This window comes from Paramacrobiotus metropolitanus, unplaced genomic scaffold (genome assembly GCF_019649055.1).
Source record: "Paramacrobiotus metropolitanus isolate TYO unplaced genomic scaffold, Prichtersi_v1.0 Parri_scaffold0000292, whole genome shotgun sequence".
Lineage (NCBI taxonomy): Eukaryota > Metazoa > Tardigrada > Eutardigrada > Parachela > Macrobiotidae > Paramacrobiotus > Paramacrobiotus metropolitanus.
Genome location: NW_026570512.1, coordinates 34,795 through 60,231, shown reverse-complemented (window position 1 = coordinate 60,231; position 25,437 = coordinate 34,795). Strand labels below are relative to the sequence as shown.

At 40.5% G+C, this 25,437-nt stretch overlaps 5 protein-coding genes, 1 non-coding gene and 1 pseudogene across 6 annotated transcripts; 3 read left to right on the top strand and 4 right to left on the bottom strand.

The window, feature by feature from the left end:
- Positions 1-211: 211 nt before the first annotated feature.
- Positions 212-284, bottom strand: Trnav-aac (transfer RNA valine (anticodon AAC)). Its single transcript has one exon. It is a non-coding gene; the product is annotated as a tRNA-Val (tRNA).
- Positions 285-814: 530 nt separating this feature from the next.
- Positions 815-4,306, bottom strand: LOC129601875 (UTP--glucose-1-phosphate uridylyltransferase-like; annotated as a pseudogene).
- A 2,181-nt stretch (positions 4,307-6,487) lies between these two features.
- Positions 6,488-9,221, top strand: LOC129601883 (uncharacterized). The gene is made up of 7 exons (XM_055500810.1): positions 6,488-6,781; positions 6,962-7,015; positions 7,114-7,185; positions 7,408-7,519; positions 7,817-7,977; positions 8,466-8,583; positions 8,731-9,221. Exons 1-7 carry the CDS (start codon positions 6,755-6,757, stop codon positions 8,853-8,855), a joined length of 669 nt encoding a protein of 222 aa, XP_055356785.1. The 5' UTR covers positions 6,488-6,754; the 3' UTR covers positions 8,856-9,221.
- On the bottom strand, positions 9,190-12,085 carry LOC129601882 (uncharacterized). The gene is made up of 3 exons (XM_055500809.1): positions 11,763-12,085; positions 11,421-11,566; positions 9,190-10,041 (listed from the first exon to the last, which is right to left on the bottom strand). Exons 1-3 carry the CDS (start codon positions 11,866-11,868, stop codon positions 9,607-9,609), a joined length of 687 nt encoding a protein of 228 aa, XP_055356784.1. The 5' UTR covers positions 11,869-12,085; the 3' UTR covers positions 9,190-9,606.
- A 1,235-nt stretch (positions 12,086-13,320) lies between these two features.
- LOC129601881 (uncharacterized) lies at positions 13,321-16,230 on the bottom strand. Its single transcript, XM_055500808.1, has 2 exons — positions 15,554-16,230; positions 13,321-14,235 (listed from the first exon to the last, which is right to left on the bottom strand). The coding sequence occupies exons 1-2, from the start codon at positions 15,582-15,584 to the stop codon at positions 13,748-13,750; spliced, it is 519 nt and encodes a 172-aa protein (XP_055356783.1). The 5' UTR covers positions 15,585-16,230; the 3' UTR covers positions 13,321-13,747.
- A 1,644-nt stretch (positions 16,231-17,874) lies between these two features.
- On the top strand, positions 17,875-21,513 carry LOC129601879 (cysteine proteinase 3-like). Its single transcript, XM_055500805.1, has 6 exons — positions 17,875-18,033; positions 18,176-18,334; positions 18,409-18,581; positions 19,154-19,382; positions 19,869-20,533; positions 20,837-21,513. The coding sequence occupies exons 1-6, from the start codon at positions 18,000-18,002 to the stop codon at positions 21,221-21,223; spliced, it is 1,647 nt and encodes a 548-aa protein (XP_055356780.1). The 5' UTR covers positions 17,875-17,999; the 3' UTR covers positions 21,224-21,513.
- A 639-nt stretch (positions 21,514-22,152) lies between these two features.
- Positions 22,153-24,487, top strand: LOC129601880 (pre-mRNA-splicing factor SLU7-like). The gene is made up of 2 exons (XM_055500807.1): positions 22,153-22,723; positions 23,094-24,487. Exons 1-2 carry the CDS (start codon positions 22,249-22,251, stop codon positions 24,356-24,358), a joined length of 1,740 nt encoding a protein of 579 aa, XP_055356782.1. The 5' UTR covers positions 22,153-22,248; the 3' UTR covers positions 24,359-24,487.
- Positions 24,488-25,437: the final 950 nt, after the last annotated feature.

Below are 25,437 nucleotides of genomic sequence, written 5' to 3'. Positions count from 1 at the left end.
AAAATTTAATAACATAAGAGTTAGCCATGGGCGTTCGTATGACTTGTGAGTTCCAATATTGGCTCGTATTCGTTAATGGCTAAGAACAAAAAAGTACGTATGCTTTTCTCATTGTCAACTAATAATTTGTTATCCTTCACTACTAGAACAAAACCGGCAGTTACACGGCTTATTCTTAAAGCTGAATCAGGTAAAAAAATTTTAAAAAGTGTGTTCTCAGCCAGGATCGAACTGGCGACCTTCTGCGTGTTAGGCAGACGTGATAGCCGCTACACCATGAGAACAGAACTGAAGGAAATTGACAATTATTTCGTTCAAACGGCTATATGCAAAGATAACATTATTATCTACACGCAATGATTATTATAGGTTGTGTTTTTAAAGCGCTATTTATACTTTATGACGCTAGAAATAGAAAACCAGCCAGCTCGCTGGCGTGATATTTTTCGACTAAAATTCGCGGTGATGTTATATTTTATAATAATAATGAAGTTCAACTGTGACGTTTGCGGGTAGTCGCAGTACCTACTCCACTGTCGAGTGTGGAGGACAAACCTACCGCGCATTTTTAATGAGAAATTTGCAGCAGGCAAACATCGATAGTCGATACATAGTTCGAAGTTTTAAGCACTGGATCGCCACAAAGGCAGCGCGTGCCGGTTCGAAAACAGTGCACACTATTCCGTACTCCGCCTCCTTTTATTGTAAGCGCCTCCATGCTGCACATTACCCTTATACGATTTCGTTCACTTTAACTTGTAAGTCACAAAGTTCCTCACAATTTTGTAGTTCGTGCAACCGGAAGTGACTTTCGTTCGAACTACCGAATTACTGTATATATTCGAAGGATGTAGCCCCGGAGGTTAAAATTATAGTTGCTCGGTGCTCGCGATCGCTTACATTCTAGAACGACTAATACACCAAAGAAAGGACCAGTGCAACAATTTGGTTCCCAAAATTTTTAGTGTACATATTGCTCTAGGAATTCATTTAAATAAATAGAAATGGATACTCCACGCATGCGCAGCGGGAATACATCTAGTGGCATCAAACTGCATCAATTTCCAACAACAGCGCAGTTACGATTTATACGAACACACAGACATGTCGGCCAATTGCTTTTTATCTGCTGTCCCAGGGTTTAATGGTCCATAATTCTTAAGTTGCCTGACACAATCTTGTTTTCGAGGAGAGCCGGCTGGAATATCGATGCGATCGCCGTGGTTAGCAATGATGATAACGGTGCCTTTAAAACTACGCCTTTTCCAAAGGTCACATCTCCCGACACCGTCAAGTGGTCCAAGTCTATCATATCTGGAATGGAAGCGAAACGCCGCAGGAAATCCCGCACCTTACTAAAATGCTGATCGCCCAACTTGATCAACGGCACGGAAGGAAACTGCCGCAAGGAATTCATGGTCAAAGTGCCATCATGAATTTTATACAAGTTGCTCATGACCAGTAACAAATCGTCACATTTTTAACCGGCAAAATCGACGCCGTGGTACGTTGATGCCGATGGCACCATTGAAATTCCGTACAGCATCACCACACGCGGTTTCCAGTTGGATCACATTGTGGCCGTTATCTAATGATTTATGATTGACAATCACTTCTAACGGCATGGATTTGCTTTTGATTAGACGATGAATGGCGTTCAGGTTCACCCATAAATTGTTGGTGTTGAATATCTTGAATTTAGAAATACTCTTGAATTCATCCACCTGCATCCCAAAAAAAGACAAGAATCATTAGATAACGGAAATAGAAAAACGGAAAATGCACACCTAATAGAAAACAGAAATTATAAAATTATGTTAACCCTTCGGCAACCTTGGACCTATTCACGCTGGCATCGGAACTGCGGTATGTTTACAAATTAATGCTGTGATATAACGTATTTTGATATTTGATTACGTAGCACACAATGCTCTCATAATTCTACTTACGTGGTCTTTTGGTACTTGAGCAATTTCCAGAAGACGAAGCTTTTTTTCATACATTATCAAAGTGCCTCCCTTCACGTCGGCCCGTGTTTTATCAGTCACTTCCATGACAAACTCATGGGTACCGCCCGATTGGGAAGACTGCAGTAGGAAGTTTAGTATATCTGCAAAATTCACATGAATTGCCGACTAAATATTCACTGTCATTTTGTGCGTGTTGATCCTGATTGAACTCACTCAAATCAACAGTTGCACCCAAGTTGTCAATATTTGACATGAAACAATATTCGCGGCCTTCGCTAATAAACTTGTCCAGTAATCCAGAATTATAAATTGCCTGGTAAAAATCACCATGACCAGGAGGATACCACCTGAAATAAACAAAATAACATTTTCTCTTCTTATTAAATTATTGTCTTTCATAAAAAAAATTTTGCCATGCCTGTAATTTTAATTTACCTTGAACAAATTACTGCTATTTAGTCGCATTTGTTTCTCATGTTTACTGACCGGTGTTTACTGCGGGTCAATCGGTATTGTGCTGGTCAGGGCTCACCAAAGGGTAGCAAAATCAGTCTGCTCTTTGGAATTAGGAAGAATACCGTAAAAGACTGATGTGCCAAAGAATAAATGCGTCATAACCAACATGCTCTATAATTACCTTATTTTACCTTAAATGTTTTCCTGTCTGTTAAACTTCGTCCGCATTACTTTTTCATTTCCACCCTTGAATTTTTACGTGTCTTGTCAATGCTGAATTTCATTTTATACAAAAGCTAGCTTACACATCATTGGCGGCAGAGTTAAGATTTTTGGCAACGGGCATGTGGGTTTCTCTGTCGATCCGGGGAAAGCGGCTCTGTTCGAATGTCAGAATTCGCACTTTCCGTGATTTGTATTTGTGCAGCACTTTGGCCGTATCATCGTTGGTGTTGAATGAATTCATCAACACCAGCGGCACATCCGATCCATAAGTCAAGTTCAGTTGTTCAATCTGGTGCACGGTCAAATCCAGGAACGTTAGATCATTGCGAACTTGGATCAGACTTTTCGGTCCGGTGCATCCCATACTGGTGCCCAGGCCACCATTCAGTTTAACCACTACCAGTTTGTTGAGCATATCGGCAATCACATTCAGATCCTCCGGCTTGCGTAAGTCATCATAGCCAATCACGGCATTATCCGGAAGCTTGTCGATTTTCGTCCACTGGATAGCGTTGCCGGATTCGAGGAGAAAACGTCGGAACAGGCGCTCAAAACCCACAAAATCAGTCTCGAAAGCACTAGCCTTTCCGCTGGGTGAGGTCTGCAGTAACTTTTGCAGCTCCTGTGATAGTGAGTCCAGCGACGTCTGCTTTTGATGGTCGATTAATTCCCCATAGTACTGGATTCTGAAGCAGACATGGTTTTCACAGCCACGAAATGCTAATATGCTTGCGCGAGTGAAAACGCAGCTTTACAAAATAGACAATTTAGTCAACTACTGTAGATTTGATTATAATACGACTGACTACTAATTGAGTAGCCTATGAAGTGTAAAGTGTCTTGTGCACCAGCTGTTGCATCTCGTTGACACAGTACAGTAACAGCCGCCTATTCGTAATCTGTATAATTCTGGTTTCTATCAGCTTATCTTGAATACGGTATATTATGCAATAATACTGAACCGGAGGATGATGAAAATTATCGAACGATCGAGAAAGGAAAGCTGTTATCAGCTGTCTTATCCTATCCTTTCCAAAGAGTTTGTAAATTAGGTTATCATGCGCACGTTTCTTTGAAGTACTATAGCCTAGTTATCGGTTTAATCAATACAGAGCTATTTAACCTGCGCTAAACCAAAATTATCTGCACATGTATATAGGAAGTTTATCAATTTCATGTTGAGTACTTTATTGAGAACTTACCTTATGTCTTCAAGGAAAATTATATTTAACAATAAGAACGATCAATGCGATGCTAGTACAACAGTACAGACACACGGCGATATTAACACCAAAGGTCTAAAACAATCAGTTGATAGAGATGTGACAATTCCAATTTTGCCGCCACAATTTTAAATAGTACTGCATACGCCAGTCAGTTTGATGGCCTTGCAAGTTGGGGATCCTCGCAAGTCAGTATAAAATTTTACGTACATGCGCGATTGATAAGACGTAAGCGGATATTTATGCAAACAGGAGTATGTATCTCAACAAATATACAAAACTGCTGAAATATAAGGTATTTAATATCGACGACGTTATTCCGCTAATACCGCGCGGATCAGTTTTGTTGTGTGTGCTTTTCTGTTCACGGCAAACTAACCTGGTAAGAAGCAATAAGAGCACTATAGTGAGAAGCGTCAAGCGGTCTGACATGGCATAGGTAAGAATAAAAACGTAAGTATTTTGTTTAAACAAGACCTACAAAGCCATCGCATAATTTGCCTTGTGGCAGTCGATCGTTTGCCACTTCCACGTCAGAACCCTAGTAACCGCAAGTCAAAAGTGAGCGCCAACGTGATTGTACTGCATTTAATATCGTATCTGACTGGTAGTACCGTAACCTGCTGCAGTACTTACATACCCGGTATACAGCACTATAATTTTACACTGTAGTACTGTATACAATAGTTGATTGTATACTGCATTAAAATTAATTGCTACTTGCAATTGGATACAAATTGTCTGCTTTAATCCTGCAAATTTAGAATTTACGGTACACACGCAACAGGTACTTACAAGTTACATTAAGTACCCAACGTGTAATTTATTCGACCTATTCCAATTTGTAAAGGTCCCCGCCTATCTCGCCGTAAACAAAATACTGGTACTGTTTGTGAATATTTTGCTCTGCACGTGCGCCTATGGCGGTATAAATACGCGCGTAATCCAACATACGCATAGATGCTGTTTGTATCATAAAAAGGAAAAGGTATTACTCGTACAGGTACATCAACTAACGTAATTTAAAACTTCTTTTTTTAAAAACTTCATGGTTTCAAATTTTGAACAAAAGTACCGAAAATTAATTAATTATCTGCGAGAGTCAAAATTCTTTTATTTTCTGCAAAACAAACTACAAAGGACGCTCCAAAGTAAGTTTCCTATTTTGTATCTCCGGCTTGAACGCTTTTAGTTCTTATGAACCATATTTTTAGAAACGTCCTTCACTCACGAACCAAAATAAAATATAACTCTACCTAACTACAATCAAATGGAGAAGAACTGCCGAGAAAGCCGTCCAAGGTTTTTGGCACTTTGCCACGGGTTTTACCCTGACAGTTTTGTTATTTTTCTCAGTCTTCCTGCTCAGTTTTCGGAAAGCACCAAATATCATCAGATTAAGAATTCTTTTTCTGTCCTAATTCTAAGAACGAAACAAAATAACTTCTTTGCAGTGCTTTTCCAGAAAAGTAGAAACTCGATGACTAGGTGGAAAACCACAGAGCTGCTCAAGGTGCCAGACGGTAAAATATCGAAAATTTCTTGTAAAACATTATTGCTCTCGGTACAACTTGAAGTTATTTGTGTCCAAGACCCTCATGACTGCGCATGAAATTTCCTTTTATTGATGTTAAGAACTTTCGGATTCATATCAGCAAGAAGGCTGAAAAGGGGATTCCGGCGTCGTGGAGAAAAAATGTTTGCTCTCCTCCGTAAATTTTTTCAAAGCCTTCTGTTATTGCAGTAATATTAAGAACAGTATTTGTAGCTGGTACTTTAAATTTGCTGCCGAAATTACAACAGGGACGGAAGTGGTAATAAAAAGAACGAGCTTCGAAAAAACTCGTGGAAATGAATGTATAAGTAGTATTGCTAATTTGTTTTTCGTTTTCCCAGTTCTTCATTAAATCTTTTGATTCTTATTTCTCTAATTAGTTTACATAATTGCTTATACAACAAAAAATATATCACATGTCTGTTACTTCAAATGACAGGGAGACAAAATAGGGAAAGTTACTTTTGGAGCGTCCTTTGTAATAGAGTAACAGCGTATTAGAGTGTCGATGTAGTGCAAGGGCTGTCTAATTACAAGCATTGTCCTCGAAATCCTACGCGGAAGCGCCATCCATCCTGAGGAAAGGTCGCCAGCTCTGGCTGATTCCCATCGGTTGCTATCTGTAAATCGGGCGATGTGTCCGCCTTGCTTGAATACAGTCAGTAAATACATACCCTGATGGAACACCCGGAACTTCGCAAGTGACAATGAATTCGCATGCTGGCATACATCCACAGGACCCGTGTATGAATAATAATTCAGTACGTTTTTTGTTTGCTGCCCCTATAAACAACCCCGCCCAAACTCAAATTGTTTTTAAATTAAAAATCCATCTGCATTTCGTTAGCTGCAGCGTATTTCGAAGCAGCGGATCCGATTACCGAATGCCTTTTGCTGGTTTAGTACGTGATAAATCTTATGGTCAGCGGTCAACAAACAAAGCATGCATTAGCATCCTTAACGGTTTTAGCTCCGCCCATTAGGCTCATTGAATAGTTCGATCTGGCTAGCTACCTTATTGTTAGCTGGACTCCTTGCATATGGTCAAAAGTGAAAGTTGTTATTTTGAGCAGATTTAGGCAAAACCTGCGAAAGCTAGTGTACAGTTTTTGGCTTTTGCATACTGCAGTGTCTCCAGCGAGGTATTCTGCACTTTCAGTCTTTCACCTGTTCGTGTTTTCTAGAAATTCTTGTTTGAGAGCAAAATTATCTGGAATGTGACTTTGTCTGGTGGCACTCTGACAAAATACCTTCCGATATCTTCAGCTGTCCTTGGTTCGCCAACCTGTGAATTCGCGTCTCGATCTGCAACATTAAGATCAGAAATGCCTCTTTACGTAGGGCATGTGAACGTGAGTGAAAATATTGCATTCCTTTCCAGTAACGCTGATTGAATAATTACAGTAATAAAAGATCATGTTCCCGCATGATCTTTATACTTCGGTAATTATTACTAACAAATCCGATTAATTTTCTATACAGCACTTTGTTATTAATCCATGTAGTTTATACGGTACACAAGACTGTTTTAGGGGACATTCAAGTATCGGGAAGTCAACGAAAAAAATTCGAAAGAGATCTTGCATGTAGGTTTTCTAATACCTACTGCACTAACGCTTGCTGCCTGTGTATCTTTCTACTGACCATGGTGAGGTTATCTTTAATTTATCATTCATACTTCTAGTGCCCTTATAATTTTCGCCATCAAGTTCCGTTCGAAGTCTTCCAGAAACACCTGCGGGCATGTCCAGATGCGGTAAACTAGAGAAGTGTTTGATACAAACTTTCCGTTTTTGATCGCTTGCAATCAAAAAATTTTTTCGTTCCAAATTGATGCGCAGCGCTTTGATTTCGCTTTTACATTACAGTACTTATTTCATAATTTTTAGTTTCGTCAGAGTCATACTGGTTGATCGTCTTGATACGTTAATCATAAAACATAGTGATGATATGTTCCACATGCCTGTGCCCGATGTAGGCAGCAAAAAAAGAGCTGGTGGATTCGTGCGAGTTCAACCCAGTCCACTTTTATCCGGCACTGGACGTAGAACGAGAAATTCACCTGCAAATCTGCCCAAACCGGCGACAAGGTAAGCATTGCAACAACGCAATATTAATGTTAAGTAAAAGAATAAAAAGAATGCAAAAATAATATAATTTTGCAAACATAGGTAAAACGCAGCCGTTCACTTACTGTTATCAATGGTTTTTGGCTATCCCGCTTCTACAGATAAGAGATTAATTTTGTTGTTCGAGAAGACAGGTGCATATATTATTACCGGTAGTGTTGTATATCTGCGATTCGGTAGGCAATTGTGTTATACAGCTGCCTACCCAACATCGGTCATCACACTAATACAACCTTATTTTTCTGCTTTCCGGGTTAGCTCCAGTCCGAGAACGACCAGAGAAAAAAGGTCATTTGGTGACCCTGCCGCTTTGTCCGCTGACCCGGAAAGAAGCGGGATTGAAAACTCGGGAGTCTCAGAAGCCGATGCCAAGTGTGGAAGATATTTTGGGACCAGAAGTTCGTTTTGTGGAGCTGGAGGTCGGGTGAAAGTTTAGGTTGTTATCGCTTATATTATATTTAAGAAGAATATATCAGTACAGTTGCTTCATTGATTGGGAGTACCATCATACGAGTACTATCAGATTTATCGTGTATTATTTTTGGGAGTACCATCAGATTTATCCTTGCAAAAGTTGATGCTCCCGTTCATTTACTATTATCAATAGTTTTATTACTTAAACTTTAAAAGTTAAAACAGTAGGATCATTACTCATGGCTCGCCAATTTGTCTAATGATATCATATATCTTCATTAAGTTTATCTGTAGGGGAATTGACCTTTATATTGCTGACTACCGGCAGTCCATATGTCTTAACATCAATAAAATGTACACTGTCAAGCTAACTCAGATAATATGATCGTTCGTCTATTGTGGTTGTCCGTTCATAAAATTTTAGAGGCAGAGTCGGGCTGACGTAACGCTTTAGCCTTATCAGAAATGGTTAGGTTAGTTTGACTGTGTTTAGAAAAATGCTGCCGAACGGATGAATCGAGCCAGGAAGTCCACTCCGTTCGAAGAAGCCATCGAGGACGTTATGAAAAATGGGCCCGAGAATATGGCTATTATCGCCAGTATACTTCCAGGTCAATATAAGCATTTCTTCAAGTTCTCGTAACCTTCAAAATGACTACACATTACGGCGCAGCCTGCTTGACTGCGCGTTTTACGGTGCAAGTGGATGGCATCTTAATGTTTTCTCAATTAACGCAGTTTCCTTTATCTTATAACAGGATGTCCAGAGTGGAAAAGGTCCGGTTTGCGCTGTATTTGGATTCTAAAAGGGAACAAGCAGAACGCGATGCATATTACTCAATTGTGGTTCAACGCCGATATGAAAATTTGTGAAATATGTTGAGAATCCGATTGGATTTCATCAGAGGAAATGAGGAAAAATAAATCATCCTTGATCTAGCATATTCAGAGCTTTTGTTGTCATGCGGCGCCGGTCTTCAGTTTTATGTGTTCCATTGTTAACCGCGTTTCTAGATTCCGAATTGTTCCTTGTTCTGATAATTATTTTCGTTGCAGTGTGTTACTTGCTACTTGTGTACAAAGATACATACCAAACCGAAATTGTTATTTCATCAACAAGAACAATTATCTTGGTACGATTTGCGGCTCTGTTCCGTAATGGAAAATTAGTGTGATGCGATTGGGACTTAGTTGAGTTGTTACTTCAACTATAACCACATGTGTGTTTTATTTCTTATAAAAAGTAAAAATCCGGATCAAAACCAAAGCCTGTAACACAATCAAGTAGAGCGCCCAAAAAAGCAAATTAAGATAACGTACGTACATTACACAAATAATGCAATGTATCTGTACACAATCTCAAAGAATGGTTTATGCAGTTTTCACAATTTAACTATATATATAACAGTTCTTCTCAAATATCAACGATATCCACTTTCATATGGTTTCTGCAGATTGAAGCGGCCAGTTTGTTGGCACAACAGCTGTCATTGTGTACTGGCTGACTAGCCGAATAAAAGCATTTATGTACAGCGAAAAAAAATTCGATTGTTCGATCGGTCTTGCCCTTCTTACGCACAAGTCATTAAAATAGCGTCATCTCAAAAATCAAGTGAAGTTCTTTATAAAGCAGATCACGGTGGGCTGTGCTGCGGACTGTTTTGCCTGGCAGAATCCGTATGATTTACCAAAAAAGTAAAAATATCTTCCTCCTTGTCGTGCAGTTGACGCGGGACGGCGGAATATGTGGGAGGCGGAGAGGGATCCTGTACAGAAAACACATACGGATTTGGTTGAACGACGCTTGTGGGAGACATCGGCAGTAAACAATAGGGAGGAGGTCGTTCACAAGATTCACTTCCAAGTGTGGGAAAGGATTTTACATCCTTTTCATAGTTCCTGTCAAGGCAGTCGGCAATATTGCCATTGACACCGATATAGGAGCTCGGCTCTCCGCGAGGATGGCCATTGGCCAGCAAAGAATTTATGTTGTTGTCGGCTTCATTCGTAATGTCCAGTGCAGAATACGTCGGTGGATATCCAGCAGCTCGAGTACGGACGTTGGAATCCTAAAACGTCGAAATAAATTTACCATGGCTTTCTTAGCTACTGTAGATGTTCCAGATTACTTCTATGACATTTCTAAAGAATTTTATCTGGTTAAATAAATTGGCTGCTTGGTCTGCTTTAGAGGAAATGTATACTATAGCCCGCGATGAGGAAGACCTGTTTTAGATAATAATATGCAGTTGAAAATTGTATTACTCATAACTAGACAGATTCATGCAATAATTCGAAAAGAAATCGAGCCGCACCCTAACGGCAGATTTAGGATGGCTTTGTTTGTCTTTTTTGTGCGTATTATTCATAAGAATCTGAATAGCAAGGCTTTGACCTTTGAGATAACTGAACAATTAAGTTGACCGTAGAAATTTTTTGTAAGTGACCTAATATGGTAAGAGTAACAGATTTCTAATTTCTCATTAATTCAAAAGTGTAGCTGCAGTTCAGCTTAATTTTTAGATCTGTATTAAAGCGCGAATTTAAATTTTCATTATTCACGTGTGCGATTAATTTGTTTCTGATCTAACGAAAGTAGTTTTGACGCGAACAGTTTTGACCACCAAAAATCCCACATTCCAGAAGAGTAAGTAGATGCATCCACAAGAGTAAGTACTTTGTATTTACTTTGTATTTAACTTTATTCGATTCGCATCAGAACAGGTAGTCCATTCCAGCTAGGTGGCAATACAGTACAATATAAAACAAACTTGCCCGTACAGAATTTTGCTGACGCACCATGAGCGAATGCCTAGTACTGTTAAAAAATTTGCTCATATTTTTTGCAATCTGGTTACTTCTGTGCACTAGTGCAAAGTAAACAAAACCAATTTATTCACCTGTTAATATTGATATTTTCATTTTAGTTAGCATACACTACTCTAGGGCATATGTAATGTTAGTATGAATGTAATGTAATGTTTCCATGTTTCCATTTTAGATAGCATACACGAGGGTAGGGCATGTAATGCTCGTACATGCCACTGTGCGCATCAAAACTGTCAAATGTCGATGTATAAGTATAACACATAAGTCTACGCGGCAGTTTTATTTAATGATCCTCTGCTAACGCAAACCTTTTTATCAACAATACAAAACGAACTACACTAGGTCGACTAGGATAGCTATGTATCAATAAGCATAACCACCAATAACATCGAACAATGAATGCCACTGATTTCGTTGTGTGGATCCTGAACGACACTTCAAGCAGGTAAACAGGCTATGTGTGTATTTCTGCCAGTTGAACGGGTTTTTCAAACTTCGCCCCGTAGTTCGATTTTATAAAATTTACGTAAAAGTCCTTTTTTCAGTTTGTTAAAGTTTTAGCTTCCAAAGCTACAGGACAAAAGTAGGTACGGTAGTAAGTACTGGTAAAGGTACTTACAAACAGCATGCGATGCGAGGATCCATTTGCGTGAGAAATACCGAAAAACTCCGGGTCAGCAGGATCAACAGGCGCACACGTCCCATACTTTTGAGATAATTTGTAATACGCTAAGCAGCAACATCCCAGCACCAGTAGAAGGGCTCCTACACAACTGTTCATCAGACAAATCCCAGAACGGTACAGCACACTATACGTTATATATTTATTTGAATATAGATATGCCATATGTTTTTTCTAATAAAAATCGTATGCTTTTAATTTTTAGTTGTAAAGATGCGATGGATGTTATAACCAAAATTGTGCTTTGGAACTAAGAAAAGAGATTCTATGCGTACAAACCTCCTGCCAGAGAAAAAATTAGTGCACAGACGGATTCGCTGTATATCAACGGCATGTTTGACGCCGGTGTAGCCAATACTGGAAGCGTCAAGAATGGTTCAGCCATTTAATTATCAACATAAATTAACGTTGGAATAAATTAAGTACGAATTCGACAATTGGCGGCAAAGGAAAATGTTGCCACGTTGCGAAACGACTTTCTGTTATGCCAAATCTATTCACAAGATATTTAATTTACTAAACTAGTCGCGTAAATGTGCGTTCATAAAAAGAGGTACTCTAGATAATCCGGTAATCGTCTAATGCTATAAAATCAAAACATTGTCCTAGTGCTGGCAGACCGGCAAATTACTCTTCCCAAATTGTGGAGTGTCACAAAAAGCGGCAATGACTCGCTCGTTTTGATTACTCATTGTGAGTATCGGATTGTCACATCAAACATATAGATATGTCTTCACACGAATTCGGTATGGTACAGACCGTACAGTAAATCTGATTAAAGGAAAATGTCAGTGGCGTATTATCGGGTGACTTTCAGGAGGTGCAGTCAAACATATTGACCCTAAAAGACATGTTCCTTGTCTCCACCCGTGCGAGTACATTATTAACATATCTTTTCCAAAATACATTATGAAGGTACAAAAAATTTAATTATTTCACGCGTTAACAAATAGCGCGACATCTGTTCTGATGTAATAATGCATTGAAACTAAAAAAAGTAAGAGATGCAACACCGACTAAAAGATACATGTAAATCAAAATTTTACATGTACATTTTACAAGAATCTGGACTGAAAGCTACGCTAGTGGCAATACCGTCACCCAGTCGGGTATTACAACGGTATAGTCTTTCACAGGTTAATTGCATTCCAACGCTACAGCACGCATCCAAAGCTTCATAAATACAGTACCTATGCAAATCGACTAACTTGAGCAGCTAATAATTATTAGTGTTTGGAAATGTTGTAAATGTCGACATATATGTATCATACAAATACAATTTATCGATGTATGTTAAATATTAAATTCGGATTAAAGTGGGAAGGGCGAGACCGTGTGGATTGTGCACATAAGATCATGTAACGTCGTCACGTGCATTAATATTAAAAGGACCTGAAAGAAGCGGATGACCTTGACGGGTGCACGAAGCATAAATGCGCAGTAAAGCATAGGCTTACTATAGTCCTTTTGGTTAATTTGAGATTAGCGCAGTATTAGTTAATAAGGATTGCATATCGGAGTGCGTCTTCTTGTACTGTACTTACGTCAAGAATATCGATTACTTATTAATATATAAGTTACCACAATTCATGTGCGACATTGATGGCTGCACTTGGAACTGACAATGTGAATATATAGCTTCGGACGGCATATAAGTTTTATATTATTTGATGTGTACGAGTAGAAGTACACATCAATGAACGCTCAACTCGAATTTCCGTGCATTGTCACGAGCACTTTCCCTTTCACCGTAACCTCTTTATGTGTTGAAAGTAACTATATACAGTTCGGAAGCCGCTTTAAGTCCAAAAGCCAATGGAACGTAGTAAATCGATCATTTTTTATTTGCCTTTGTGACGTCAAGGACACTGTTCAATCAGAAATCGTCCTAACAAAGATACAGTGAGAATATCGGCCGATTATATAATTTTCATGATCAGTTAGCAGAAACAGACCAATGCTATAGTGCGCACACGAAACAAAATTTTTAAACAACGAGGTGATTGTGCTTGCCGTGGAATCGAAATCATTTCACAAGTATCTAGCTTTTATAAAGAAATGCAATGAAACGAGAGGAATGACAACCGGAACAAGTCTGCCATGCATTTCAATTTTTCACCAAATTAAAATTTTTCTATCGCAGTTAAATTATTATCAGAAATCGATCATAACCATCGTTTCCTCGCGAAAATGGTTGATGATCAACTCGACCAATGCTCGATCGATGTCCAGCCGATATCACAAGCGCTGAGCTGAATGAACGTTCACGCAACAGGAATGCGAATTGTCTCGTCGTATGTCGGTGGCGGTGGAAATGTCGCAAATTCCGGTAATAAATCCAGCGATGTAATAATTGTATTAATATTAAAAGGAATGCTGGAGGAGATGTTCGGTATGCTGCCGTAAGGCGGTAAGGGTGTCGGCAAATTCGTCATACTGCCATAGACGGGAGGTAAAAGCGAAATCAGATCAACGGAATCGCTTCCACTTTGTTCGTCTACGGTGGGTGGCAATGAGGAGTGATAATCGGGTGGAGGATCGGAAGACATCATTGGTGAACCGGCTCCAACCACTTGACGATGGGTAGTTTCATGCAGCAGTTCTATTATGCGAGTCGGTCGTGGTCTTGTCGTGGTGCTAATAAGAATTTCACAATCTTCCGATGAACCCTTAAAACAGCGACGGTCACTGTTTTTCAGTATACAGCGCAGGAAGATGGCGAGCAGTAACACAGATGGAACTACGGCGGCAACTGCAAACAAAAAATGTCCTCTCAAGTCGTGCTAAAAGGATAGTTGTATACAAGTACGTACATCTAAAATTCAGAAAAATAAGAAAGCTAACATACATAACACTACATTAAGAAGAGCGGACATGTTCCCGAAAGCACAATAATAATTGTATTTAGCTTCGAACCATTTAGATAAATCTGAACTGCTGAAAATATAGTATAACTGACAAAGCAATGAGCCATATTCAAGACCGCGGCCAAATTAGTATTGTGTAAGTGCGTACTACGAGTAGGTATTTCACATCGGAATACGAAACATGAGAACTGCATAGTTTTGATCGCAAAAAAATTAAAAACCTGGAGTTTCGCAAATTTTTCTGCTGTTTTCAAATTATCTAAATATTTATTCTTTGGTTTATACATAACACTATTGGAGTACTGAACACTATTTAGAAAATAGTAATTATTCACTTTTATAGCTTCGGGACAAAACTCTTTTTGGTCAATGTCATTCGATTGGCTTATTCAGCACTTAATTCCAAATCGAGTACGTGAACAAAGGGCTTTAACCTCGTACTTCACAATTTTTTGTACTTGCCAAATAGCACAAACAAATTTGCGATATCGCCAAATAGGAAGTCAGAAATGGGAACAAAATGTATATGTCATACTATGTATAAACTACAAATTGACGCAAAAAAACATTTACGCAAGTAAAATTAACATTACCGGCGCTCACAATCTGCAGTAAATTCATCGGCGCAGGATGCCGGTAAGCTACAGGTACAATATTTATAACACTAGATCTATGTACTGACTGCTTTCCGCGCACGCATTGGATTACTATCGAAAAATAAATTTCCGACACGCCTTAACTTTAAGCTTGTAAAGTCCAAATTATACAAGTAAATTTATTGCAGATTGTGAGTGTCAGCGTCCAGCTGCGCTTTCGTAAATTCTTCAATTTGATAGAAGGACGATCAGCACACTATTACCGCATACAGTAAGCATCTTGCCTTTCGATTCGAGATTCGGATCTTGCTGTTGCATCACACAGGTTTGAAATTGCGCCTTGTGAATGCCCAAACGAAAAGTCTGAATTTTGGTTTTCTGAACTATAAATACATTGCTATGGAACATGTAGCGCTTACAAACTAAAGCCTTTATTACACCTCTGTAAAGATATGCAATCAAATCTTGTCCGAGCAAAAAAAGGCATTTCCAGGAAGTCCACAAAGAATTTCGTAACTTTGTCGCACTGTTGCAAATATGCACGTAGCTGTCGTAACGTTGCATTAATTGTGCCATATGGCATAGTAACCACTTGGCTAGCACTTACCGCAAACCCCGAAAGTAACCCAATCCCACATATTATACGGCAGCAGTTGGACAGCGGCGAATTGGTAATCCCAAAGATAACCGTGGAATGATTCGCGTATAAGAGCACCGTACTACTTTAATTAAGGATTGGAGTTACTGATAAGGAAATATGGGTGCATGCGCTGCCGCCCGATATGTTCGCTCGCACCAGCACCGCACGCCGATCAACTGATTGAAGCAGTGATCGAACAACTTAAAGGACAAATCCAAAAAGCTGTGGGAAATTCGATGCCGCGGTGACGAACGATCAATGCTTGGACTGCAAATATAATTGTATCGGTTTTCCTTTTAGGCTTAGAGTACCATGACAGCGGCAGTAGTAGCAGGCGACGGGGTATTTGCGTAACAACGAACGGAACACGTGCAGCCGTTAGAGAGTGTTCAATGTGCAGCTAACTGCGTCGCACCATTGACATGCGCTGTATTCTCGGTCGGAAACGTCGTCGTCAGGGCAAACCTGAGTTCCGGTACGCGGGTTGCATTGTACCACGACGTGCCGTGCCAATCGATTCTCGCACAAAATGTCCAACAGCAATTCTAATTAAACCACACCAGTCTGCGGGCCCAAATGTTAACGTTAGCGTCGCCCGCGAATGTGGCGTATTGAACCGTGACACCAAGGTTTGCTGCATAAACCTTGCCGGTAAACTGCCATTCAATCGTGTAAAACAGCCTTGAGGATGCAATATGTAGTACTTAAGTAATCATTCAATACCAGCGCGCCAAACGAAACAGGTTGCAGGTTATTAATGGTAATCTTGTGCATAGCGCGGTTATGGTGTGCAACGGCGATAAAAAGTCATATTACAACCGTACTGCTTGGCGCTCGGCCAGTTCAAGTTGTTTATGAATGGCAGCGGTAATGTGACGATTGACGCGCTACGCTGACCAGTCCTTTGTTTGTAACTGAGAGACGGTACAAATACATGACAAAAAACTTAATGGCATGTACAGTGTAGGCAGGTAAGAATATGTGCATAGTGATGGTTTTTTAGGTCTGCAGATTGCGGAACTACGGTTCTGTGGATTCTGGACTAATTAACTACCACAGCCAGTTCAGCAAAATTGTTTTTTTCATGCGCGAATTGTATTCCGGAAGTTATTTTAATTTCAATGACGTCAGTTAATGTTATCTCACTGGTCAGCTGCAGTGTGCTAACATAAACTATTGCATGCATATGATCGAGTATTGTAACTTGCAGTTGATTCATTAGTAAAATTAGTACGAAACAGACTGAGATCACCAAATTAACTAAAAAATATATATGTATAAATAAGTATGTGTTCATGCCTATGTTATAATCGGTAATATGCTGATTTAAAAAAACTTGCATGCAACGCACATCAAGTTGCTTGACCTTTTGTTATATTTCCTGTCTCTAAGAGCCTTGTTGAAACATCTTTAAAATAAGCTAAGTAATCAAAACCGGGAAGGTCGTTGCCGTTTCTGTGTAAGACGGGTTCCCCCGAAAGACCGGCGAATGTGGGAGCGGTTATTTATGCAAGAAACTATAACAGTACGGAACTGTAATGAGACTCCTAATTAAAGGGCAAGTTAGCAGATCTTAGAGGTGGAAAATACTGAATCATAGGTGCTTAAGTAATTTTCAATGGCAACACGAGCGCAACATCCAGAACAGATCCGAGGACGAAACGCAATACATAGGTATCCGTGTTTATGACAACATCTGCATATCCGCAGAAATCTGTGACTGACTTACCGTTAGGTTATCACTTATTACTGTAGCAGTTACGACTAGGTACTTACAATTAATGGTTCATACTTTATATGGTACACCGGCACTGGAACGCAAAATAACCATACTTCTAGCTATAAAGCATGCATGTACCGTATACTGTAGATGTCAAAGATGTGATTGTGAGAAAATAGTTACAACAAAACACTCTTTATGTAAAGTATAGAAGTATTGTAATACCTTTGACCTATTGTGCAATAGTTTTCAATAGCTTAAAATTTTTACTTTTATATATTAAAAACAATGATTTGACTGCATACGAACGGCACCCATACGGGATCATGTTTTAAGCATTTTGTTAATGAACTTGGTCTGATTCTGATAATTGTTTTACAATTATTTTAATGATTTTGAAGGTATTTAAATATTTATGCATGGTTAGCATAATAACACGAAAACATTTTGAGAGCGTTTCAAACTTCAAAACACCCGTGCTCTCGACTCTCGTATCAGCCGTACGTATGCGTACAGAAGCTCCGCAGGCACTTATCTACGGTAATTCTGTGCCAGTCATCTGATCTGGTCATGCAAACGGTGCAAATTCCAAACTTCTGCGACTTGTTGAGAAACGTATTTAATGTAAGTCAGTTTTAAAATTTAGTGGGAGTTATCAGACTTATTTCCCGTGAGGATCTTTACATCGGCATAATGTCTAGAGTAGTGTTGTTCGTCTTCCTGGCAGGTAAGAAACAGGAGAGTTAAACTAGATTGACTCTTCAGTGCCTGAGCAGTGTTTAGTCATCTCATTGTCAGTGGAAGTTTGAAAATCCTCGAAGTTTGTTTGTATAGACCTGCGCTGATGGTTGTCATGTTTATTTTTATAGGGCTATCCTCCAGTTTGGCCTTGAAAGTGGCCGTTCCCGATTTCGGGCCCTATTACACCGCGTCGGGGGTTATTCACCTGCCCTACGCGGAAATCAAAGAGCCCTTCACAGCGTATTTTGACCTAGAGAACAACAGGAGCCGCATTGACTACTATGGAGGTGGGTGTTTTGTGCTGACGTAATGCCGCTGCGTTGGAGCATTCACTGTAAACAGCACGTGTCTTCCTACGCAGGGATGGTCATGACCTACCAGCGGGGGGATCAGATGACGTACGGCGTCTCCTACAAGGTGGCACCCGAGACAACGGAGACCCAGACCAACGTGCAGACATGCTTCCAAGTCAATGGCACCAAGGATAACGAGATACTACCTCAGTCAATTGTGCCAGATCTCACGGAATTCACTGTAAGAGCTTGACTTAACCATTAAAAGTAGAGTATACAGTTATTTTTACATTTCGAATATTGTTAAATGCATCTTTTAGCAGAAATTTTTGGTGTGCGGAAATGTTTCTCGACTTTGCGTCGTATGCCTTTTTTTCATAAATCTCTCTAACATTAAAATTAACTTTAATCAGTTTTGCAGGGAAAATATTTGTTTTCCTTGAAACCATGGCAAAAAAACAACACTTTAATTTTTGTCAAGTGTTTTCTGCCGCTTGAAAGTAATATACGAGTATTTATAATTGTGTTGGCTTCCAGTAACAGCCAGTTTTAAATTCAAAACACAATGGCAATGGTCATTTTGTGGACTGCTCAGTGTCATTGCAACGCTTATTTTGTGCATATTCACGCTTTTATGTATGTAGTGCTTACTGGTTGGCGGTTTAAAAAATGTGCAGAGTTATCCTTTTGTTGTCACAATGAGGAGGTGGTTCGGTTTCGATAATTAAACTTACGGCTAGATTAATGTCGGATTTTCTGTTTAATTACATTGGCAACTGAAGTACTTCCCTTCATGTTTCAATTTGTTTGCAGTATAAAGGTGAAGTGTCCTGCAAATGGGGAACATGTGAGCAGTATTTGCTAGTCACTCAAGTGGGCGACCAGATGAACCGCTACACCTTCCTGCTGACACGCTCAAAGGATGGCGCTCCCATCCCGCGGCATTATGAGATGAAGGGATATGACAGCCTAATCGGAAGTCATTATGATAAATACGTAATCTCCTATATCCAGTTCGATCCGGTCAAACCCGATCCATCAGGTAAATTGATTATTCCATATGCGCATTAGCGGGAGTATCTGTAGGATTAAAATGGCAACGCATCAGCTGACTATGAAACGCCCATACAGCCGAAGATGGTAATCGAAACTGATGTGAACAATTATGAGTTATCTACAGATTATTGGAAATCAACGTAGTTACATAAATTTTCTTTATCTGGAGTAAATTTATATTGCTTTATTTAGTGCAAATGTAAAGTTTCATCTGACTTTTATGAGATTCGATTACGGGTGCATCGTTTATGTAAGGTAATTTATGCCTGATAAAATTTTAGTGCCTTTTACACCGTTATATATACTGTACTAGTACGATACTGATTCGAAGGAATGATTGCTCGCGACTGTACACTTTGCTTCTATGACTGTTTCGCCTTTGCATTGAAATACGTAGTGATGATTAGACTGGCGGTAAATTTCTTTGATTTTTGGAATGCTGCTTAACTGTTATTCTTTTCATCTTTTTTAGTATTCGATATTCCGCAAGGATTGGTATGCGGTGGATTTCCTGGTCCCGGCTCGGGTGTGGAGCACATTGTGGAAGCCAACCCCATGCACGAGTATGTGCGTCGTGATCATAGCCACATCCACCACGCTTTCGAAGACTTCAAAAAGAATCATCAGCGGGACTATAATGACAAGGAGCATGCCGTTCGCATCCGTCATTTCCGTCATAATTACCGCTTTGTTAAAAGTCACAATCGGGCGGGCAAAACTTATAAATTAAAGATCAACCATCTGGCTGACCGATCCGACGACGAACTAACCCGTCTGCGAGGGCGATTGCCTTCCAAGGGCAAGGGAAACAACGGCCTTCTCTTCAATAAAAAGCAGTTCAAGAAGAAGGATATTCCCACGGAGATTGATTGGCGCCTGTATGGAGCGGTGACGCCAGTGAAGGATCAGGCTATCTGTGGATCGTGTTGGAGTTTTGGCACTGTGGGATCTGTGGAAGGTGCGTTGTTTGTGAAGACCGGCAAGTTGGTTAAGTTGAGCGAGCAGAATTTAGTGGATTGTTCATGGGGATATGGAAACAACGCATGCGATGGAGGCGAAGAATGGCGCGCCTATGAGTGGATTATGAAACATGGAGGCATTGCCACCGATGAATCTTATGGATCATATTTGGGAGCGGTAAGGCATTGATTAGTCATTTGCTGAAAATTGATTGAAAATGTGGAATTTATAGCATTATAGTACAGTGAAATCATTTGCAGAAAATTCTCCTTTTGTAGGTTATTTCAGTGTGATTTAAAAATGGTTATCGTACTGTGTCGATTTTTTGTTTTTCAACCAAGAAATGTTTATGAACTTATGTGAGCTCTTATCTCATTTATTGTCGCTGACCACATTTCGCGTTTAATGTTGTTATCGGCTATTGGTATTGATAGCAGTTTTAATCAAAATCAACTCAACTCAAGTTTCTCCACTCTTCAGGATGGTTACTGCCATTACAACTCTTCGAATACGGTCATCGGCGCAAGAATTGCATCCTATGTCAACGTGACTTCCGGTGATGAAGAGGCGCTAAAGATGGCCATCGCCGTGCAGGGCCCGACGGCCGTGGGTATCGATGCGGCGCATAAATCCTTCAGCTTCTACTCTCACGGTGTGTTTTACGAGCCGGATTGCAAGAACGGGCCTGACGATCTCGACCATGCTGTCCTGGCTGTAGGCTACGGGGATTTGAACGGGGAGCCATACTGGCTGGTGAAGAATTCGTGGAGCACCTACTGGGGTAACGACGGTTACGTTCTGATGAGCCGTAAGGATAACAACTGCGGAGTAACCACTGATGCTACCTATGTTAACATTGCGGCTTGAAGCTGTTGTTTTAGTACTGTTAGTTGCAATTTTGCTCCAAAAAGTTGTGATTTTTTTGGTTAATTTTGTTTCATTTTTTATCGTTTCGCAGTTGTGAGTTTAGTTGAGCTTCATTGTGATTTAAGTTGACGACCTGTTTCACATTGGAACGTGCGTACGTAGTTATCCAGTCCGGTCGGCAGCCGGAATGACTCGGTTGACCAATCGCTAAAGTTGTTATCGATGTGGTACTTCTTGCTGTGTTCTTCAATGAACAGTTTCTATTGCCGAATAAGAAGCAATACTCTCAACTACACATCTGCACCTTATTGTTGTTTTTGTTAAGCTTTGAAAAGGCTGAAAAATCTATCACGTGTGCTGCCTGCAAAATTAGCTTGAACATTTTCTGAATATTTATCTGTGTGCTGTTATTTAAAGGACACCTACATTAACATTTTGTGTTTCTTGATATTGTTTCCCACCTCATCTGTTACTTACCATATATTCCTAGAATCTATGGGAAATAACTAGCGCTAAATGTGCAAATCAGCTGTTTATTAAGGGCTTAAACGCTGTCTTCCTAGTTCCTGCTCTTAAATTCACAATCCGCTTCGCATAGCTTTTTGAGCGCGTCAGTATCAGAAGCAAGCCAAGGGCCTTTTATGCGCTTCCACAAACAGTCACTAGTAGGCACTGCGTAATAATTGCATCCTGAAATGCAATTCCATAACCGGATAGAAAGATTACTGCCACTTCCCATGCCAGACTTGATACCGAAAGATGTTTCATACGCGTAGTTGGGAACTTGGGAGTCACGACTCTGGCTAACCATAAACGTTGCTGTAACGTCTGTAAGTACTTCTGTTTCCAACCGCACTGAACGGCGATTACTTGTTATCCAGCAACAGCACGCCTGAGCGCGGATGCGTCGAATATCCAAAACAAAACTTACCAAAAGTTAAAACTGAGAAGTGTTGCGAATTAATTTTGCGTGTTTAATTTCATTTGGTGATTGTTTTTATTTTCGTTAGTTCGTTTTACGCGAAATGGCTCAGCCAAGCCTACCCGTATCTGCGGTAATTCGATCAAAGCAGGACGGTGGAGAACTGAAGAAGGCCAGCAGAGATGACTACCGAAAAGCCAAGGAACTAGAAGAAGCACGCAAAGCTGGCACGGTTCCTGCTGAACAGGACGAAGAAGGACGCGATATTAATCCCCACATTCCTCATTATATCGCATCTTCCCCTTGGTATCTGGGATCCGTCGGGCCCACACTCAAGCATCAGCGTATTCCGGACGAAAAGGTGAAAGTTGCTGCCCCCATAACGGAATGGTACAAGAAAGGTGTGACGGGCAACACTGCCACCAAATTCAGAAAAGGCGCTTGCGAGAATTGTGGTGCGATGACACATCAGAAGAAGGACTGCTTGGAACGGCCGAGAAAAATTGGAGCAAAATATACTGGGACGGATATCGCCCCTGATGAGCATGTCAATACTGCAATTGGACTGGATTTTGAAGGTAAGCCCAATCGGACCAGAAACCACGCTGCACGATAGTGTTCGTTGTGCGACAATTCGTGCTTTCGGATAACTTTTGCTTATGTTAAATTCGTCGATATGTTAAAATAAAATTTGTGCGATTAATTTGTATTAACTAGTTTGTTTGATAGCGACAAATGCGAATTTATAAAACAGAAATTTACAAAACCTGACTTTACAAAAGCTGCATAGGAGCTAAAGTTTCCTGGTTTCGACGACTAATGATTTACCAAACATGATTTACACAAGCTAACATTTTCTGGAAGCTGCCAATCAGACATACCTAAAAGTAAACACTGTTCAGGTGAAGCAGTTAAGAACGGATATGGTAACGAAATATCTTTCTGTAGGCAAACGCGATCGGTGGAACGGCTACGATCCCAACGAGTACAAAGCCGTGGTAGAAGAATATTCTAAATTAGAACAAGTCAAACGCTTGTTGAAAGCGGACAAAGTGCAGCAGGCGGACAACGCAGAGTTCCGCGAACGAACCGCCGAAGAAGATGCAGAAGTAGCGGAAGTTAAACCGGACGGAGATCAGGTAGAGGATGAAGACAAGTATGCGGACGACATGGAAATGCCTGGCACAAAAGTGGATTCAAAACAGCGCATCACCGTCCGCAACCTGCGTATCCGTGAAGACACGGCCAAATACCTCCTGAATTTGGACCCCAATTCAGCATACTACGATCCCAAGACCCGCAGCATGCGAGAAAATCCGCTAGCCGATCAGCCAGTCAAAGCTAGCAATGTCACATTTGCTGGCGAGAATGTTGTACGATATTCCGGCGAAACGAATAAAGTGGCACAATCCCAGTTATTTGCATGGGAAGCTTCGGAGAAGGGCATTAGTCTCAACCTCCAGGCCGATCCCACGAAGGCGGAACTGCTGGGAAAGCAGTACGAAGAAAAACGGAATGAGTTTAAAAAGACCATTGAGCGTAGTGTACTGGATAAGTACGGCGGCGCGGAGCATTTGGAAGCGCCACCGAAAGAAATGCTCTTGGCCCAGACCGAGACGTTTGTGCAGTATTCGCGACGGGGCGAGGTTCTTAAGGGTATGGATACCGTTGTCGTACGGTCGCGCTACGAAGAGGATGTTTATAACAATAACCATACGTCGGTCTGGGGATCATACTGGGAGAACGGGAATTGGGGATACAAATGTTGTCATAGTTTCGTCAAGATGTCATACTGTACGGGAATGGCAGGAATATTGGCTAAAAAAGATAAAGAGTCTGGGGATACTCCGCTAGCTGTACCGGAAGTCCTGAGTAATCCTGTGGGTACGGAAGAACAACAGCGGAAAAGAAAACTTAGCACTTCCAGTTCCTCCTCTTCGTCATCGTCGTCTTCCTCCTCATCTTCTTCGTCGGAAGAAAGTTCTTCCAGTGAGGATGAGGAAAACACTCGCAAAAAGAAGATTAAAGCCGCCATGAAAGCTCAAGAAGAGGAAGAAAAGGAGGCCAAACGATTGATGGCAATGGATGAACGGAAACGACCGTACAATAGCATGTACACTGTTAAAAAGCTGACGGATGAAGAGATTGAAGCCTATAAAATGCGAGAAATCCGGGCGGATGATCCAATGGCTAGTTTTGTTAAGAAAAACTGATGCATCTGAAACAAGCACTTTATGCATACTGAAATCTTATCTTATGTACATTATCTTATGTACATGTACATCTTATCTTATGTACGTACTGAAATCTTATGTACATTGTGCAGTAATAATTTTTATGTGCTTGCTTTAATTTAAGATTATTTAAGGTGTGGTATTGCACCGGCAGCGTTACTGTGGTTTAAAAGTGACTATTCATTTTTTTACCATGTGGAATCTACGGTACAGTACTTTTAGTTCTGTCTGTAGCTGCAGATTGGTGAAAATAACTGCTCCTAACGCACTGTACAAACGTTTGACCAAGACAAAACATAGCACAGTTGATCACATATAATAATGGATTGTTAGAGAAATAATAAAAATCGTGCAGGGAGATGTCAGGTGGGAACAGTGCGCAATATCCTTCGTAGTTCGTACTTCGTAGTGAAATTGTAAGTACGCTGTCGTGCAATATAATTGAAAGACGTTGTCAGATCTTCCTATACCACTTCCCAGACCACGACCAGTCGGAGGAATAGAGCGACTCTTAATCTCAACTTCTTATGTATTTCATGGAGCGAAAGTTCAAGGATGTTGATGTACAAGTATGAGATGATATGCAAGGAGGAAGAAGAGGATCCGGAACTCGAAAGCCTGCTGAAAGAGAAGACACGAAAGGAAACACAAGGGATGCGTGAAGTTATACGTTACCTGTCCGACGCTAGATGGTAGCTGAAGCGTATGAGAAATCCATCAACCTGGCGCTACAGGGCATGAAGATCGAAGGGACCGAAAGGTCAAGGCAAACAAGTGGGATCAAGTGGGTAGCCTGTTACGTCACGAGACTATCCGAAGATGATAATGCACGTCGACGAAGTAGAGGAATGACCCCTGACAATAGGTGAAAGGTCACCCAGAGGTCAGTTTGAACAGCCTCACTTGGAAAGAGAAGACCAGAGCAAAAGCCTGAAGTTAATCAGATCGAGTAACAAGACTCTACTTTTGTTGGGATTACAACTCTTGACATTTCTGTGGGCGACGAGCGCCTTATATAGCCCTGGGCACTCGCAGGTGCTGGCTCTTCGTACGCGCAG

Coding starts and splice junctions, on each gene's coding strand:
- LOC129601883 (XM_055500810.1), top strand. CDS start 6,755: ATGCCTCTTTACGTAGGGCATGTGAAC. Junction 7,186..7,407: donor TGCGGGCATGTCCAGATGCG/GTAAACTAGAGA, acceptor TGCCCGATGTAG/GCAGCAAAAAAAGAGCTGGT. Junction 7,978..8,465: donor TTCGTTTTGTGGAGCTGGAG/GTCGGGTGAAAG, acceptor GACTGTGTTTAG/AAAAATGCTGCCGAACGGAT.
- LOC129601882 (XM_055500809.1), bottom strand. CDS start 11,868: ATGGCTGAACCATTCTTGACGCTTCCAGTATTGGCTACACCGGCGTCA. Junction 11,567..11,762: donor AATTTTTTCTCTGGCAGGAG/GTTTGTACGCAT, acceptor ACAGTTGTGTAG/GAGCCCTTCTACTGGTGCTG. Junction 10,042..11,420: donor CCTCGCATCGCATGCTGTTT/GTAAGTACCTTT, acceptor TCGACGTTTTAG/GATTCCAACGTCCGTACTCG.
- LOC129601881 (XM_055500808.1), bottom strand. CDS start 15,584: ATGTGGGATTGGGTTACTTTCGGGGTTTGCG. Junction 14,236..15,553: donor GGTTACTTTCGGGGTTTGCG/GTAAGTGCTAGC, acceptor TTTTGTTTGCAG/TTGCCGCCGTAGTTCCATCT.
- LOC129601879 (XM_055500805.1), top strand. CDS start 18,000: ATGTCTAGAGTAGTGTTGTTCGTCTTCCTGGCAG. Junction 18,034..18,175: donor GTTGTTCGTCTTCCTGGCAG/GTAAGAAACAGG, acceptor TTATTTTTATAG/GGCTATCCTCCAGTTTGGCC. Junction 20,534..20,836: donor ATGGATCATATTTGGGAGCG/GTAAGGCATTGA, acceptor TCCACTCTTCAG/GATGGTTACTGCCATTACAA.
- LOC129601880 (XM_055500807.1), top strand. CDS start 22,249: ATGGCTCAGCCAAGCCTACCCGTATCTGCGGTAATTCGATCAAAGCAG. Junction 22,724..23,093: donor AATTGGACTGGATTTTGAAG/GTAAGCCCAATC, acceptor ATCTTTCTGTAG/GCAAACGCGATCGGTGGAAC.